Raw genomic sequence first — 18,512 nt, 5'->3', positions numbered from 1 at the left:
TGCATTCTAGTATTAATATATTCTGGCCATCATGAGCCTCATTCCTTCAACTGCTAAGATGGCTCAGAATTCAGAAAGGAAGAATGATGCTCTTTGGTGGGTACTGATACCCCAGTACGATATAGTTTTTTCAGCACTGTGAGTAACATTAGAAACCTATGGGAGATGTCTAAACATCAGCTGTTATGTTTTTTTTGGGGGGGGGGGGGCAGGGGTGGTGTCTCCTTATTTATCTATCTCACAGATGCAAAGCAGGAAAAACTGGGGCATGGGGTGGCTGCTTCTAAAACCAAGACCACTTCTTTAGCTGGATTTTTTTTCTTTTTTAATAAGTGACAATAGGCACAGTAAGTGTCTCTCCTCTTGAAAATCTCTCAGTAATGGGCTGTGAATTTTTATGAAACTTCCCACAAATGCAACAATTCTGAACACCTCCCTCAAAATACTGCATCCTAAGAACTAAGGATGTAGTCAGTCAATTAACCAGATCACACATTTGCCCCGTTAAACACACATCTGTCAGAAGAAAACACACCAGCAGCAGAGCTTTTTAAAATATAATTTAAAACTATTTTGTACCAGTACAATATATTAATTTTACAAATGTAAAATTTTATCCGCTGTTAAAGCATTTGCAAAAACCACACATCCTACTTCAGCTTTATTGCACAATATCTATAAGAAAATATTAATTTTTAAATTAGAAAACATAAAAATGCTTTCAATATAGAAGAGACAATCTGATTTTAAAGACAATATTCTATAAGAATGTCTACCCAGAAAATAACAAACATTTCACAGGATACCATGCTGGTCAGGTGATTCAGCAGATCCAGGACAAAGCACTGTTTAATACCAGTCCAAGATACTTAATCCAAACTCTATCATTCTTCTTCATTAGAAATCTAGATGCCACTCAAGGTGGTTTCTTTAAAAAGTTGAGGCATTTCTCAGTTGTGAGCATTCTGAGTGTATCTTAAACATTAAAAACCATCCTTCCAACTCCACAGCCATCTGCAGGGCTTTTTCCTTCACGCAGACTCTCTGGCAACTGTATCTAATGGTTATCAAATGATCATTTCAGTTAGTTTATGCTGATAGAAAGCACTGAGTTACAGACACTTTTAAAACCTAGTCCTTTACAAAAAGCAGTTTATAAATTTGTATCATAAAAATTAGTGTCGAGACCATCAAGATGGCCACCGTTTGCTTTATGAGTTGGTTCTCCCAGAGCTGGGGTTGCAGATGTCCCACTTTTCAGTGTAGTGTTAATCAGGAAATAAATCCCAGCAAGAAGCCAGAATCCCAAGACAGGTTAACAAGGTTGTATGACGGATTTTAGTGGGATATTATTACCCTGTACCAAAGCAGGTGTTAAAATACTGACAGAAGATCTTGGTGGTAACTGAATTCATCTCCAAACATGAATATAATCTGGAGACGCCAAAGGACAAGTGTCCATAAACACATTATCAGTTGGGCTGAGTATATTGTAGAAAAGGGGAAAAATCTTTATTTGTTAAAAAAAAAAGCAAAGGATTCACTAAATTTGATCCATAATATAGATTATACATCTTTTTAAATTAAAGCATGTTAATTCAATCTCAAGTGTTTTCAAATGGATGCTTTTGTGGCCCAAGCAATTGCCTTTTGGAACTTATGGCCTGCATAAGCAAAGTCAAATATAGTATTACAGACTCGTGTAGAGAAAATAATTATTAAAATAGTGGTTATGCACTCACAAGTTTGTTATAGGTAGACAGAATTATCAAAAACCCAGACGCTTATAAAAAAAAAGTCTGCATTATTTAGAATTTCTTCTTTAGAAATCAAAGCAGTAGCTTTTCTGGAACTGCATTTTTCAGAACTGCTCAAAGCACCTCATCTAGATGACTGTTTTTTAAAAATATATATAAAAAGTCTACCATGAGACTTCAAACATCATGTTTCACCTTTTATGGGCTTTTTATCATGTATCCCTTCCTTTAAAGTCCTTCAGAATAAAATAAAAATAAACTCTCACATTCCATTAGAAAAAAATGGAAACATTCACGGTCTGAAAATTTTCTGCATTCCCCCAAATCTTGGTACTATGTGCAATTTCCTCATATACAAGTTGTGAGGAAACCCCTGATCATCTAGTACTGAATATTCAGCTAATGGACATGCCATAGAAAATTGACATTAATAGTAGTAAATAGATTAAAATCTATTCCATAAAATAAAAATGTTCTATGACTTCAATTTAAATACACATCTGAAAAGCTAAGAGGAGGTTTTTTGTTTTTCAAAAGTGCTAATTGTTACAAGTATCTTCAATACATTATGTCCAATTCTTTGTAAAACTAAACCATGCTTTAGGCACACTGTTTGATGAGTTTCTAAGAAGCAGAGGAAAAAAATATCACTTGTCAATTAATCCAGCTTCCTTAATTTTACTGAAGAAGAATTTCTCCAGGATATTGGCACATTTGTAGTATTCACTCTCAGGGGGGTTGTACTCTTTGCAATTGGTAAAGACTCGCTGCAAGTCTGCCATGAACAATTTCTTAGACACGTAGTACCTATTCTTGAGGCGTTCACTCATGGTTTTCAGATCTACACAGGGAAAAAAAATATTAGCAATTTTTCACTCCTTTCAAACACTTGCTGACAAAAGTGAGACTGGGAAAGAAATGTGTCATCAGTCTGCCCACATTTTCACCACCTCAATGGTTTGTTTAAGAAAAATGCATATGATCAAGGAAAACAGTTCTTGAGGCTTGTGTTCTTCTGTGAGGGTATCCTGTGCAAAATCAGTGTTTTAACAGTGAAGGGACCATCAGTGGTCATCTGGTGCAATCCCCTATTCAGTGCGAGGAAGCTAAGTAGATCAGCAGCGATAAGTATGATAAACTAATTACTGTGAGCTGTTCACTCAGAAGTATAGAGAATGGGCTCCACCTACATGGAGAGCAGCGGGTGGAACATTTGCATTGAATTATTTCATTACTTAAACAATCAGGATGAGTTTGTTTCTCTAAATCCCCAGTTGCTTTGGTGTTGTAGAGAGAACTAAAGTAGGGAAACAGATCATAAATACATCTGCAAGTACAACATCGACCTTGCATGTAAAATGTTTCCAGTGAATTTAGTTTCATGCTCCATTGATGAAATAAGAATGACAAACTTTACTTAATAAAATACTTTCTAAAGCAAGTAAACCTTGCAAGACAATTGTAAAAAGAATATTTCTCCAATATATCTACTTGCTTTAAATAATATTACTTTACAAATGAAAACAGTGCTTCATCTAAATTTGTAAGAATATAATGGGGCTTCTTTAATTCTCACTTTCAGAACCAATTTAAAGAATTCCATGCAGATTAGAAGATGCTGACATTTGTCTGTTTATAGGTCCCTAGTTGTCTCTAAGTCTGGTTCTATCATTAAAAATTATATCAACTATTAAACTGGATTAGCAGATATACACTACTGGATATAAAACAGATAAGGTGTGTAGCACAAAGAATTATATTCAATATCTTGTAATAAACCATAATGGAAAAGAATATGAGAAAAATTACATAAACTAAGCATGAAAAAATATATATATAAATTAAGCATGAGTCAAAACCACCACTCAAGAAATGCTTCTGACTACCAATGACCCAAATTCCCACTCTATTATCAAGTTTTCCAGAGGGAAAGACACAATCAAATACACTGCGATTATCATTTAATAAGATAAATAAATTTATGTGCAACGTCTCAAGTGGGCAGAAACTGATTTGCATCAAGATCCTTCCTAAATCTACCACAAAATTCGAAAGGAGACATGGGAAACACCTGCTTTCCCGTCTCCTTTGATTAAAGCCTATCTGTTTTTCATTCTTTGACTGAAGCCTATATTGGTTAGAAATAAGTCATCACATGCGTGTGTTCAACTTTCCACTTTCTTTCTTCTCTAACTGAAACAGTTTGGAAGGAGACAAAAATTGAAGTGTGTGAAGGCTCAGGAGACGCCCCAGGAACCGTCTCCCAAGTGTGAGTGCACAGGTGAGGATGTGCTCTCGTTTAATAAAGAAGCACTGTCCTCCTGGGGGAAACTGGAGGCTTACCCTTCCCTCCACCTAAATGCCAGTTAAGGGCGGCTGAGAACGTGTTGCAATGTTTAGAAGGAAGACAGGTGCAAGCAAAAACAGGTGGGGTTGGGGGGAGAATGAAACGACACAAAGAAGCTTAGCCTAAACCTTTTCAAACTATTCTTTGGAAGAGAGGAGGAAAGAACAGCTGGGGATGGCAGAAGGAGAGTCACAGAAGTGTCTGGACCTTTCTGAATAGTGACAATCAATGCTGCATGCTTCCTTCTCCATTTCCTTTCTCCTCTAAACTGACAGACAGCATTTTCCTTCCTCTGACCTTCTTAGAATCTTTCAGTTGACCAAATGGCCTGGGTCACAGAAGAAGGTGATCGCACACCAGTGGTAACAATCAGTGGACAGGGCTGAGGACCATCCCCCCGGGAGCACGAATATCCCGGGCCGGTTCTCAGGAGGGCCTGGGGCGGCCCCGGTGACAAGCCTGCAAAGGCCACTGAGGTCTGGACACGGGCATAGAGGGTTCCAGCACATCTTTCACGTCGCGTGTGTGTGCTAAGTCGCTCAGTTGTGTCCCACTCTCTCCGACCCCGTGGACTGCAGCCCCCAGGCTCCTCTGTCCCTGGATTCTCCAGGCAAACATGAGCGGGTGGCCAGGCCCTCCTCCAGGGGGTCTTCCCAACCCAGGATCCAACCCGCCTCTCTTGCGTCTCCTGCACTGGTGGGCGGGTTCTCTACCACCAGCGCCACCTGGGAAGCCCTTTTCACATCATGGGAATTACCAATGCCCAGGTCAGCCTTCCATCTAGAATTCTCCACTCTCTCCACCCTCACTTGGACTTTCAGACTGAAACACATGGGAACAAGGCCGAGAGAAAAGGGAAAGAGACCGGCAAGCATGCATGGTCACTGTAAGGCCTGGAGACCACGGGAGCCATCGCTGCACGGTGGAAACACTCCTGAGATGACTAAGGCCAGAGACACATCCGCCAGCGACTGCTCCAGGGGAGCCGGCGGGTCCCACTCCCTCTCCTTTCACCTCCTAACACCCTCTCAGCCCCAGGAGGCCACATGGAGAAAAGCGACAGAAGATACAGCTCACTCCCCAAAAGATGGTCCCACAACTAACTGGGAAAAAAATGAAATTCAGCTAGTGGTCTTCAATTTGCACAATGCCACATTAGTTTAATTTGGGGATTCTCAACTGACTCCATTAATCATCTATTTTAGCCTGGTGCAGACTCGGCAACGAATTCCACAGTTCTACATTTCTAAAGGCATCTTCTATTTGTTTTGGATGTGGAACAAGGCTTAAAACAGGAGTGTAATTAGTAAGCCTCCCAGTCTCCACCGAGCGGTGGGAGAGCCAAAGCAGCGGGAATGCTCATCACTTCTGTCTACAAGGACAGCGGGCCAGCGGCGTCAGCTCACTTCACCTGTTTACCTTCCAAATCTCTCAGGCTCTCAAAGCCACCAAGGGGACAAGCTGACACTTTTCCACTTGCAGCCCAACAGGTTATAAGCAAGGTTGTGTTCAAACAGCACACTTTCACCTCTGGTGCCGTCTGAGCTCATGCTGACGGAGCGGCCTTGACAGGACAGCGGAGAGTCATCTCCAAGAACATGGCCGCCCGGTGCCCACTCCCTCCTCTGACCCCCTGCCCACCCCGCTCCCCTGTCCCTGCTCTGACACCCTGCTCACCCTGGTCCCTGCTCTGACCCCTGCTCACCCTGCTCACCCCGGTCCCTGCTCTGACCCCTGCCCGCCCTGCTCACCCCGGTCCCTGCTCTGACCCCTGCTCACCCTGCTCACCCCGGTCCCTGCTCTGACCCCTGCCCGCCCTGCTCACCCCGGTCCCTGCTCTGACCCCTGCTCACCCTGCTCACCCCGGTCCCTGCTCTGACCCCTGCCCGCCCTGCTCACCCCGGTCCCTGCTCTGACCCCTGCCCACCTGCTCACCCCGGTCCTGCTCTGACCCTGCTCACCCCGGTTCCCTGCTCTGACCCCTGCCCGCCCCGCTCCCCGGTCCCTGCTCTGACCCCCTGCTCACCCCAGTCCCTGCTCTGACCCCTGCTCACCCTGCTCACCCCGGTCCCTGCTCTGACCCCCTGCTCACCCCAGTCCCTGCTCTGACCCCTGCTCACCCTGCTCACCCTGGTCCCTGCTCTGACCCCTGCTCACCCCGGTCCCTGCTCTGACCCCTGCCTGCCCTGCTCCCCGGTCCCTGCCCTGACACTCCTAACTGTCCACTGCCCGGCTCACGCGCCCTACCCTACGACAGAGAAACACGCCCTCGGCAATGTCTGTCCCCACACCGCCATCCAGAGCTTTAAGTCTATACTTAGAAAATGTTAATGGCATTACCCATGGGGAACCTTATAACTTCATAATATCCCGGAGCTTCTGTTCTCTTCACGGGTTCCATGAAGGGCCAAGCGCTTTGATGGCTCTTGGGTAAAGAAAAAAGTAAGGTATCTGATACGGCAATTCCATGCAGGAAATCATTTCAAAACATCCGCGTGGAGTGGAGGAAAGGCGGACACCCACCTTCACCTGCTGCAGGATGCTCCTGAGCGTGCTGTATAGCTGCTCGGGGTCCCGGGCCTCCTTACTGGAAAGGGAAGGGCACACAGGAGAACAAGGGTTAGCATGCGCCCCCTGCCGGGCGACGCCTACCCAGCTCATCTGCACAGAAACCTAAGATCAGAGCTACTACTGTGTTTTATGAAAAGTGAAACCTAACGAGTGCTGTGGTGGTGACTACAACCAATTTGCCTGTTTTCTCTAAGTTGCTGGGCAGGGAAATAGAAGCACTTCCGTCAGTATCCTCTGGCCCATCACACTTACCTCTTCTCTCTTCCGCTCGGTTTCCAGCCTGTCTCTCCTACACACACCAACGAAATTAAACAGTGAATGAGAACTGCTTTCGGTCAAGAGAGTAACACAGTTAATACTTGTAAAAATGCAATAACATACAGCCATGACTCAATACAATACTACTTCTGAAGAGAGACTGAAATTAACTGCAATTAATTCTTTCCTTCCTTACACACTTGAATATATAAAACATTCCCAAGACTGGCACTGCTCCATCTGCTAGTATTTTTTTAAAGCAGGAACTCCAACCTTTCAGAGGAAAGCATAACAAACAAGCATCAACCTTTCAGAGGAAAGCATAATAAACCAGCACGTCTGGGCCTGTGGGCACGTATATTTTTAAAACTGTAAGTCACATTTTCTGCTAATCACCATGTGAAACAGTTAAGCTGTTATTTTAGGTTGGAACAAACTCTGTCCTGCTCTCTATTTTATTTGGCACAGAACCTGCTTGTAACGCAAGATGGTCTCGGGCAGCAGAAAGAAGACACAGCCTGGAGTCCAACAGACCTGGATTTGATTTTTTGTTCTCTCCTTAAAAGCTAAGCTACCCTCCATATTAGTCAGCCCTTGCCTCTGTTTATCAATGTATAAGGCAGAATCCAGAACTGAGCTGATTCCTTTTGAGATTTGTTGATGCATGTATAAAAAATTAAAAAAAAAAAAAAGAAGAATGCTTGGCACACGTACGTTCACTGACACCGTTAATAAGCATAATACACAGAAGTAAAATTTCCAGGTCTAGCAAGGAAAGTAAGATCTGCTGTACGGTATACTTTGTAATGAAGACATCTATCTGGCCCAAATAATGTCTTATTTTCTTCTGGAGAATTTTAGTTTTGTTTATTTAATCTTCAATACTCTAGAAGATCCTAGATTTGAACTGAATCAAAGTGCCAACATTTATAGCTTCTGATCAACAAAAACAGCTATTTTATATGTTTTAACCCAATATAATTTACTTCTAACATACTCGGAGAAGAACCCTTGGAAAACCACTCTAAAACAGGGAATCTGAGACCAGCGTTACATTGTTGGGTCACCAGATTTATTAGTCGGGGGCGCTAAGCTGGGCCGAGCACAGGGCGGGAGAAGGGCGTGGACGGGAAGCCGCCTGGAGGAGGCAGGGCTGCTGCTCTTCCCGCGGTCACTGGCCACGAGCTGCTCAAGGTTACGGGGCTGAGCCAGCCTGGGCCTCAGCCTCCCAGCCCTATGAGCAGAATTCCCTGCCCTTAAGGTCACCTGTGGGAGCGTCCGACACTGCGCCACAAACAACAGGCTCTCAAAGCGATGCTTTAACAGCTAAAGCAGGAGCCGGGCCCTGCTCTCCGTGGTGTCTGCCCCGGAAGCAGAGCAGACGCAAAAGAGAGCACTGCGCTCTTCCGAGACCGCAGGATCCCAGCTAAAGGCGGCGGGCGGGCGGGCGCCCGAACCACCGTGCTCCGGCTTGCTGCTTCCGGGATCTCGGGGCTCGACCAGAAGCGTCTGCCTTTAGAAGATCAATACATACGAATTCCAGGAATGCTTTCTATCGGGATCTGCCGAACTCCATCTTTAAAACAGGAAAGTCCAGGGTAGACTTTCCGAATCTGGGCTTGTTTTCTTTCTATCAGCTTTTTAATGATCTGCAAAGCACAAGAAGAAACTTAAGTTTAGTGACCGAAGTTTGTGGCTCCAGCTTAAGTCAGTCAACCTAAGAAGTTATTTTCCCAACAAAATTAAGTCTTTAGGAAACAAAAGGGTGAATGATATTAAACGGTGAGACATGAAAACATCCTACGAGGCCATGCACGCTTAGTGTCACTGACAGAGCCGTCGTTGAACGTCCCCTGCCCCCGGAAAAAAGCCGGCATTGGGAGACCGCACTGCCCTCTTCAGCGTAAGTGCCAGTCATCTCAGCCCTCCCCCGGAGCCTCGGCCACAGCACTGCAGCCGGGCACCTCAGCTTCCCTCGCCGTCATAGGCCCAAGCGCTGCCCCGAGCACCTGAGCGGCAGGCGTACGCACCAAGTCCCCAGCGCCCGGGAGGACGGACTCCCTGGCGCTCACATGTTTCAGGGCGTCAGCCCCAACCTACCACACTCGCATCCAGAAAGCAGCTCTGCAGACTGAAGGCAGCACAGTCAGGGCAGGGGCCGCCAGAAAGATTTAGGGATAAATTTTGGGAGGAGTCCGTTTGTCTTGTAAAATAATTCCCTTCTCCAGTAGAGCTTCCCAACCCAGGAATCACACCCAGGTCTCCTACACTGCAGCTGGTTCTGTACTGTCTGAGCCCCCAGGGAAACCCAATGTTCTGATGTAACCACTTCCAGGGCGGTTTTCCCTTTAAAGAAGGAAAGGGACTACTGGTGCAGTGGTGAGGACTCCATGCTCCTGATGCAGGGGCACAGGTTTGATCTCTAGTCAGAGAACTAAGACCCTGCATGCTGCACAGAGCAGCCAAAAAAAGGAAAGAAAGACCAACAACAAACTCAAAAACCACCATCTCGAGATTAACTATATCAGCACTGAATTTTGGAAAACACTAAAACAGTAGCAGTCATTAATCAAATTAACGAAAAAATTCAAGTTGCTAACTTCTTGATCTCAAATGGAAGACTGGTAAATGCTACAGCATGAATACATACTCTTAACAATTAAACACAGGACTTCATAAAATGAATAGAAGTGGCAAAATAGACTGGTGGCAAATCTGCTCAGGGCTGTCCAACATCATGTAAACCACTCAGCAATTTAAAATTTTTCAGCAGCTACTTTAAAAAAAATAAAAAGAAACAGAAGAAATTGATTTTAACAATATATTTTTATTTAACCCAATGTATCTAAAATACTATTACTGCAGCATATAATCAACAGAAAAAACTATGAGATATTCACACTAGGTCTTCAAAATCAGAATGCAGTTTACACTTACAGAACATCTCAGTTTTGACTGGCAATGCAGCTAGCACCCAGTAGCTACATGTGGCTAGTGGCTACCACTAAGGACAGGCAACTCTAAATGGAGGCTCTGCATTAGGTGTTAAGTCCAGGTCTTTTTAAAAAGACTCCTCGGGACTTCCCTGGTGGGCCAGTGGCTAAGACTCCACACTTCCAACTAAGGTCCCACATGCCACGTGGAAGTCACCCCACCGAAAAAAAGAAGAATTTCTGGAAACATGTATACAATGGAACATTACTCAGCCATAAAAAAGAATGAAATAATGCCATTTGCAACAACATGGAAGGACCTAAAGATTATCATACTAACTGAAGTAAGTCAGAGAAAGACAAATACCATGTGATATCACTTGTATGTGGAATCTAAAAAAGTTGATACAAATGAACTTATTTACAAAGCACAAACAGACTTGCAGATAGAAAACAAACTTAAGAAGGAGAGGAGGCGGAAGAATAAACTGGGAATTTGGGATTAACAGATGCACACTGCCATATAAAAAACAGACAGTAAGGACCTACTGCATAACATAGGGAACTCTACTCAATATTTCATAAGAACCTACATGGGAAAAAATCTTTATATATATATATATATGTATGTATGTGTGTATGTGTGTGTGTATATGTAACACTCAATCACTTTGCTATACACCTGAAACTAACACCAACATTGTCAATCAACTATATTTCAATATAAATTTTTTTCAAAGAATCACAATGGCAATTTCTTAAATGAAGGCCTTCAGAAAACTTAATTTCAAACACAGATGTTTTTTTCTCTTCACCAAAGATGCTCTCAGATGTGATAACCAAACAGGCGTCTTCCACCCCCTCACGGAGCACCTTGAGGTGACTGGTAATGTTGGGGTGGGGGGCTACCCAACCTCTCGGACCCTGAGGATCACTTTAGAGAAAGCAGACCTTTCAATCCCACTCTAGCTTCTTATCATCGCCTCCCTAGAAACTCTCTTCAGTTCATCACCATGTCTTCATCTCCGTATCCTCAAATCCATCTTTCATTCCATTTTTGTCTTTTTTCATCTTCCCAAACAGAGAATCAGGGGGCATATCACCTACTTTTATATTTCACCAAGTCGCACGATGTCTTCCTACAAAACACCCGCTGCTCTTCTTCACTCTTTGGCTCCTCCAAGCCCCGGCTGGCAGCCTCACGTGTGACCCAAGCTTAAAGCCGACCCTCCTCCAGCCCCACACACGGCCCTGCTCCGTCCTGCCCGCTCCCGCCTGGCCACCCTTTCTCAGAGGCGCTCATCATGCGCACGCCTCAGGCTCCAGGCGCTCCGGGCCCAGGGACCTCGTCTTGCAGGACTCCGTCTGCTCCTGCTGACGGCCTTCTGGGTCCCCTGGCCCCTCCGGTGACGCAGGTGATGCCGGGCCCTCTGCACCCTGGGTCTGCGCTCACCCCGGCGCTCAGCCCCCCGGCCGCAGTCCTGGTCCCCATCTGCACCCCGCAGCCTCTGTTCCTGTGCCCCAGGGGGAGGACATCCGCGTGCCTGTCTGCTCCTGAGCACCGTCCATCCCTCCCTCCTCAGGGCCTTCCAGAGCTGGACTGAACGGCACGTGTGACAATCACCTGAATTCTATAGAGGTCACTAGGTAAATCCAAGAACCTCACTAAGGTGAGTTCCGAGCTCTTTTAAAAGAAAGAGGTGAACAGCTGCATTCAGGGGTGCCTGCTGGAGACATTGGAAACCGAGGTGGGGGACTCAAGGGGACGGAGGGGGGGGGGGCCTTATCTTCTCCAACGCCAGGCTCCGCTGGACCTAAGACAGCCCGGACAGAGGGTCCCCAACCCAGGGGTCTGGACTCGGAGCCTGCGGACCCCGCAGGGTCCCGCTCTGGCCTCCACGGTGGGAATGTGGGGATGCAGGGAGTGGGGAAGAGTGGGGACCAAGGGGCCAGGAACATGGGGCGCGGGGAGCCGGGTGCCAGCTACCAGCACACGGCTCGGAACTCCGCCTCACGCTGGAACCTCTGCCCAAGAAACAACAGAGGCTGCTTCTATTTTCTAGTTTAATAAAAAGCCTTTGGCTCCCTTCCGTGGGACGTGTATGGAGAAGTCTGAGCTACTTTAACTAAAAGGGAAGCACTCGCTGCTCACCTGGTTCTTAGGACACACCCTGAGAAGGCGGCTTTATCTCTGCGACATTGACAAGGAACTAAGAACTGGGATCGAGGCACATAAGCAGAAACCAGAGAACAGAGACAGGCCTGAGGCAGATGTCTTTTTTGTTACTCACTAGAGCAAAGCGCCTGCAGTACTCTTGCCTGGAAAAGCCCACAGACAGAGGAGCCTGGTGGGCTGCAGTCCATGGGCTCACTAAGAGTCAGACACGACTGAGCGACTTCACTTTCACTCTTCACTTTCATGCACTGGAGAAGGAAATGGCAACCCACTCCAGTGTTCTTGCCTGGAGAATCCCAGGGACGGGGTGCTTGGTGGGCTGCCGTCTATGGGGTCGCAGAGTCAGACACGACTGAAGCGACTTAGCAGCAGCAGCAGCAAAGCACCTCTGACTGAGTAACAGAAGAATAAAGTGGGACTGGGGCTCCCAGGTGGCTCAGGGGGTGAAGTGTCCACCTACACTGCAGGAGACACAGGAGATGCGAGGTGGATCCCGGATCGGGAAGATCCCCTGGAGGAGGGCCTTGCAACCCACTCCAGTGTTCTTGCCTGGAGAACCCCACAGTCGGAGGAGCCTGGGGGCTACAGTGCATGTGGTCGCAGAGACTCGGACTTGACGGAAGCAAACTGACAGGACAGGTGCAAAGCAGGACTGACGTGGGGTAAGATTTCCCAGTGTTTGAACTCCAAGAGCTAGGGGGCCAGGAGGGTGATCCTCGGTTTACTATGTAAAGTTCACTCGTTTAATAAACGGCCTGTGTTGTGCTCCCATAACTATGCCTTTATGTTTCTTTCTCCTGTCTTACAGAAATGTGAAACTTGTTATGTAATCAAGTCCATCAACCTTCCCTTCACCCCTTTTCTTTTAATTCATACGCATAAAAGACTTGACCCCAGTATCAGAGGACAAATCACCTGGAACTTCCCTGGGGTCCCTTGGTTAAGACTCCGCAAGCTATGTGGTGTGGCCAAAAAAAAAGTTCTCTCCAGATCACAAATCATTTAATATCTGGAAGAATACACTTTCAGAACTTGCAATGGAAAAGAGATGAATACACACTAAGATAAATATGGAAGATGATGAGTAACTGAAGTCCAAATGAGTGGATCAAACTAGTGCTTGAGAGGTTCAAAGAGGAATGGAACACAGGCAGAAGTGGGGTGTGTGTGTGTGTGTGTGTGTGTGTGTGCGCGTGAATTGGGAGAGGAAGTAAGTGAAGGATGAAGACACCACGTGAAAGGGTTAGAGCGTCAGTAACAGCCTTGGAGAGCAGTTTAGAAAAGGGAATAAAGAGATGAGTCTGGGAAGAAGGCATGGGGCCGGCATGTAAGAGGCCTTGAAGGTAAAACCACTGTGTTTTATACCAATTTAATAGGTATTTACCCCTGCTTCAAAGTGGTGATGCAGACAGGAGGTAAAGGATACGTTCAAAGAAGAAATCCAGACAAAGCAGAGCAAGCGGAGGTCCTGGTGTCCAGCAGACGCCCCCCCAGAGCCCAGGGGTGCGCACTGCACCCCAGAGGAGCCTGGTCTGTGCAGAGGGAACCCGAGTTGGCCACACGCTTACCTCCTTCTGCTTCTTAATGATGACAGAGAACTCCGTGTATGGGATCCGTGGATTTAGCTCACATCCCATTAAAGTGGCGCCTTCATAATCCTTGATGTAGCCAACATATTTGGTTTTAGGTATTTTAATTTCTTTGGAGAAACCCTGCAAAACCAGTAACTTCATTTAAAAAGGCCCTGAGCATCAAACACCCTGTCTGAGCGCAAACTACATGTGAGGCCTGGCTTGGTGGCGGCAGAGGTCCAAGCTCCTTTCAGACTATCCTGGGGCATTAGCATGAAACTCCTCTAAGAAGTTCATCAAAAATCAAACTGCAAATAGGAAGCAACCGAACATAAAATAATAATAAGAGTTAATTTAGCATTAAACTGCATGTAGAGAGGGGGCCTCTAGGATGTTCTGGAAATCAACTAACAGTGAACCTTATTTTGAAAGCAAAATTTGTCCAAAAATACAGCAAGAACCCTGATATTGAAGAAATGAAACACTTAATAGACAAAAAACTTCCAGACCATCACAAGTGTGGTTGTTTCAGTGACATTAATACTTTGCAATATATTCATTTACATACTTTAAGCTGTAATAACATAGTTACACAGGGAATATAGTCATATTATTTATAACAATTTTCCTTAAGGTGTCTGTTTCAAATTTTTGCAGAAAATTACTTGGGACTTCAGTTTCTTGCCTCCTCTTTCAGTAAAAACTTATTTTCCAAGCAATTATTCCCATCAGCCTCAGAGAGGACCACAGACGCAGTCAAGTCATTGAAAACAGAATGGAGAGAGTGACATGGAAGCTTACACACCACCACGTGTAAAATAAAAACCAGTGAGAGTTTTCTGTGTGACTCAGGGAGCCCGAACTGGGGCTCTGGAACTCCCCAGAGCGGTGGGGAGGGGTGGGCGGTGGGAGGCAGGTGAGGAGGGAGGAGCTAACATGAGCCTGCGCTGATCCATGTGATGTGGCGGAGGCCAACACAGGAATGGGAAGCAATCTTCCTTCATTAAAAATAAATCAGCTTGGGGCGGGGCGGTGGAAAGCATGGCTGAGGGCTTCCCTGGGGGCGCAGCGGTATAGAATCTGCCTGCCGATGCAGAAGCACAGGCTTGCTCCTTGGTCCGGGAAGGTGCCACTGCGCCCGAGCCCCAGGACCATGAGCTCCGAAGCCTGCGACCCGCAACCAGCGCCTGTGCCCCACGCCCAGCGCGGCCCCCCTGGAGCCGGGGCCGCGGGGGGTGGGGGCCGCTTGCAGCAGAGATAAGCCCACGCAGCGACGGGCAGCAGAGCCAGAGACAAATCAATGAAAAATTCCTAATCTTTTTCTAAAAAAAAATCCTTGCTGAGTTACTTCTTTGCAATGCAGGTACAGCCTAGGAAAGCTGACACTCAAGTCCCAGTAAAATAAAGCCACTGAGATCTCTCTAGCAAGTTTTACTATAAAAGTTATCAATGCATTGCAGAATGAGAAGAAAATAAAAAGGTTAATCATCTGACACTGTAGGGAAAGCTTTCTAGTCATGTGTATAAGGACTTATATTTTTCAAAGAGGTTAACATTTTATGTGATAAAATCTCTAAAATTCTGTACATTGGAAAAAAAGCCATAAGCAATGTTGAAACAGAAAAACCAGGGAGAAAAATCATAAAATAAAAGGTTATTACTCTCATATCCTTATATATGAGTTCTAATAAATCAATAGAAAAATAAATATTTTAATAAAAAAAGAGGCAAAATACAATAAAGGGGCATTTCAAAAAAAGAAGAAATACAAAGAGTCAATGAACAAGGAAAAACAGGTCAAATCTCACAATAATCAAATAAATGCAAACATGCGCAATTTGTTACCTAGGAAAGGGGTAAAAAAAATTTTTTTTCAATCAACTCCTTTCCTGAGCCCCTTTACATACTGCTGACAAGAGCCGAAATTGTTACAGTATTTGTTATTATTTGTTACAGTGCATAACAAAATGTTAGATATGTCTGGAAGCCCACACTCACACATAGACACTTATTTACAAAAAATACATAAATGTTACCTAAATGTGGGACTGGTGTGAGAAATTAGTTTCTGTTTCTACAACAACAATTCAGAGAACCATCAAAAATCATAATTAAAAAATCAGACAATAGCAAGTAAAAAAGTCAACTAATTAAACTGCATATAGTATGAGCCAATTTTGTGTTTATACACACACAAACACACACAGAGAAAAAAACATAGGAAGGGTATCTGTCAAAACATTAACAGTAAATTTCTCTGGGTGGTGGAATCACATGCAATTTTTCTTTTTTTTGGAGTTTTATTTCATTTTCCAGTTATTATATTTCTATAATAACTATACATTACTTTTGTCATCAAAAAAGTAAACGGAAAATGTTTAGGAATCTAGAATTATAAAGCACTATTAAAAAAACATGTAGCAGGGACTTCCCTGGTGGTCCAGTGGTTCAGACTCCACTCTTCCACTGCAGGGACTTTACACCTGGTCGGGGAAGGAGGGTCCCACATACTGAGCCACAAGGGCAAAGAAACAGAAGAATCCTCAGAGGGCTGAGATGAAACTTCTAGTAGAAAGAACTAAGATGCGGCTAAGCGCCCAGCCACCCACATGCTGACGGAGCAGGACTGTCTGGAGCCCTCTGTGACGTCAGAACTTCCTCTCTGCCATCAGAAACGCACCCTGCCTTCCAGAGATTAAATCTATTTCTCTCATTCAAGGTGAACTCCAGTCCCCCAGTGTGAACCCCCCTCAGCCTGGGGAGACCATGTTTTAGACTGTCGTGGTACAACAGTGCACCCCACTCACAGATGACATCCCTTCATTCACTCAAACATTTATTTAGTACTGATGGTGTGCTGGTCACACCCTCTAATCCAGACTGAAGTTTACTTCTGGCTTAAGGCTTGCAAAATAAATGTGTGTCCTTATAAGGAAAAGACACTGCTGCGGGAGGACTTATTTGCATGAAAGCTACTTGAGTGCATATCAAGGAAAGGAAGGGCAGAGCAGGTTTGCACAGCCAAAAAACCCACCTGCTTCTTGAAATATCCAATTGCATATTCATCTGCATAGGTGAGGAAGTTCAGGATGTCATGTTTTATGTGGTATTCCTTCAGGTGGTTCATCAGGTGTGTTCCATAGCCCTATGGGCAAGTCAGTATACAGACAAATATATTAGGTTCTGGACAAAAGAAAGTCCTACATTTTCACTGAGAAATACTGGCAAATTTAGGCATATGTATTACCAATGTAATACCAATACCCTTCTTGAGTTTCTGAACTTTGAAAATGAGCTGCAAAGCCAAAAAATTCAAAATTGTTGAATCAAAATACAATCATCACTTAAAAACACAAGTTTCTGGCTCTTAGAAAAGAATATACCAAAGCTACAAGCTGCTCATTCACACCTAGAGATTACAGGCTGAATATTAATAGAGGTGTCTGGAGTAAATATTGATCATGAATTTCTTCTTATGTTTAGAGTATTTGAGAACCTGAGATCAAAAGAGCAATGTAAATGAGAAGGGCTAACCTTTTCTAGAATATTAACTAATCCAAGTGTTTCATATATACAAGAAGTCAGCAATCCTTTCAAAGAACTGTATCATCACACACAAAGGATTTTCAACTTGGTCTTTTCAGACCTTTCCCAGCAAAGTCTGAGGAGCCCCGAAGTGCTGAGTGAGCCAGAAGACATTAGGAAGTAACTAAGAACAGTGACAGAGGATGGGATGGTTGAATGGCAACACCAATTCAATGGACATGAATCTGAGCAACTCTGGGAGATGGTGAGGAACAGGGAAGTCTGGCACGCTGAAGCCCATGGGGTCGTGAAGAGTTGGACATGACTTAGCAACTGAACAACAGCAGCGAAAATAGTGAACAATGTTGAATAAATTAATGATTGAAATATGAAAAAAAAGTAAAGTTTTTTGGTGATGGACAAAACTTAAAGAAAATGTATACATTTAAAGGGATGGTTTGAGAATCTCATAAAAAGAAGATGAAAGTAAACCCAGACACGAATACCTTTACATCAATATTTTAGAATTTGATGACACATTTTTCTAAAGAACTCAAAGAGGCTCACAGGTATGATGTCATGGAACTACAGCACCATATTGGAGAAGGGTCTTGGCAGTCATTTGGTCTAATTCTTCCCCATGTGAAGCTAGGAGTCTTCTGCCATCTACCTCGGGGAGATCAGCCGCTAGAAAACCTCCAGCTTACGGTGCTCACTGAGTCCTTGGACCAGTTCGTTTTCAGCCACTCTTGTGGCTGGGAAGTTCTTTCTAATTTTCACCTGTGATCTGACCCCTTGTTTTTTCTATTGACCTTAGTTCTGCTCCTAGAATAACAGTGACTCTTCCCTGCTCTTAACAACTCCCTAAGCCCTTGAAAATCACCCATGTCCATCCCTACCTCCCAGGTCCCAGGTCCCGCCTCATCGAGGCTTCAGTCCTGCCTCGTACGCATGACTGGAGACCCCATCTCAATGTTAGTCGTATCTTTCAAGGCTTGCTCCTGTGTAACAATACACGTCTAGAGCACGGATCCCAAAACCAAGCATAACATCCAGGGGATGATCTGACCAGTACATAGGGAAAGAGTACAACTGTCTTCCTATTCTGGAAACTATTCTTTCATTGGTATTGACCATAGACATGTTAGCTTTTCCCAAACATGTCACAATACTGACACTCTGCAAGTCTGAATGTAACTCAGACTAAAGGATGAAGGAAAGCTCTCTTAAGGAGAAGAGAGTAAAATGGGGAAAATAAACACATAAAACTCATAATTGCAGTATATGAGTAGCTGTTCAAAGTGGCAGCCACTAGCCATGTGTAGCTTTTGAGCAATGGAAATATGATAAGTCCAAATTGAGGTGTGCAAGTGT

General features: G+C 44.7%; 1 protein-coding gene across 3 annotated transcripts in view; it reads right to left on the bottom strand.

Annotated features, from left to right (window-relative positions):
* Positions 1–542: 542 nt before the first annotated feature.
* Positions 543–18,512, bottom strand: part of KAT2B (lysine acetyltransferase 2B) — a 92,872-nt gene continuing 74,902 nt past the window's right edge. For all 3 annotated transcript variants that reach the window (XM_043474817.1, XM_043474819.1, XM_043474818.1), the window contains exons 12-18: positions 16,648–16,758; positions 13,611–13,754; positions 8,468–8,582; positions 6,928–6,964; positions 6,628–6,691; positions 6,445–6,529; positions 543–2,598 (exon numbers count right to left, since the gene is read on the bottom strand). In XM_043474817.1, coding sequence (XP_043330752.1) covers positions 2,405–2,598; positions 6,445–6,529; positions 6,628–6,691; positions 6,928–6,964; positions 8,468–8,582; positions 13,611–13,754; positions 16,648–16,758 — 750 coding nt within the window. In that variant the 3' untranslated portion in view covers positions 543–2,404. The remainder of the gene's footprint in view (positions 2,599–6,444; positions 6,530–6,627; positions 6,692–6,927; positions 6,965–8,467; positions 8,583–13,610; positions 13,755–16,647; positions 16,759–18,512) is intronic.

Source organism: Cervus canadensis, chromosome 7 (assembly GCF_019320065.1).
Source record: "Cervus canadensis isolate Bull #8, Minnesota chromosome 7, ASM1932006v1, whole genome shotgun sequence".
Taxonomy (NCBI): domain Eukaryota; kingdom Metazoa; phylum Chordata; class Mammalia; order Artiodactyla; family Cervidae; genus Cervus; species Cervus canadensis.
This window is presented reverse-complemented; position numbering and strand designations above follow the sequence as displayed.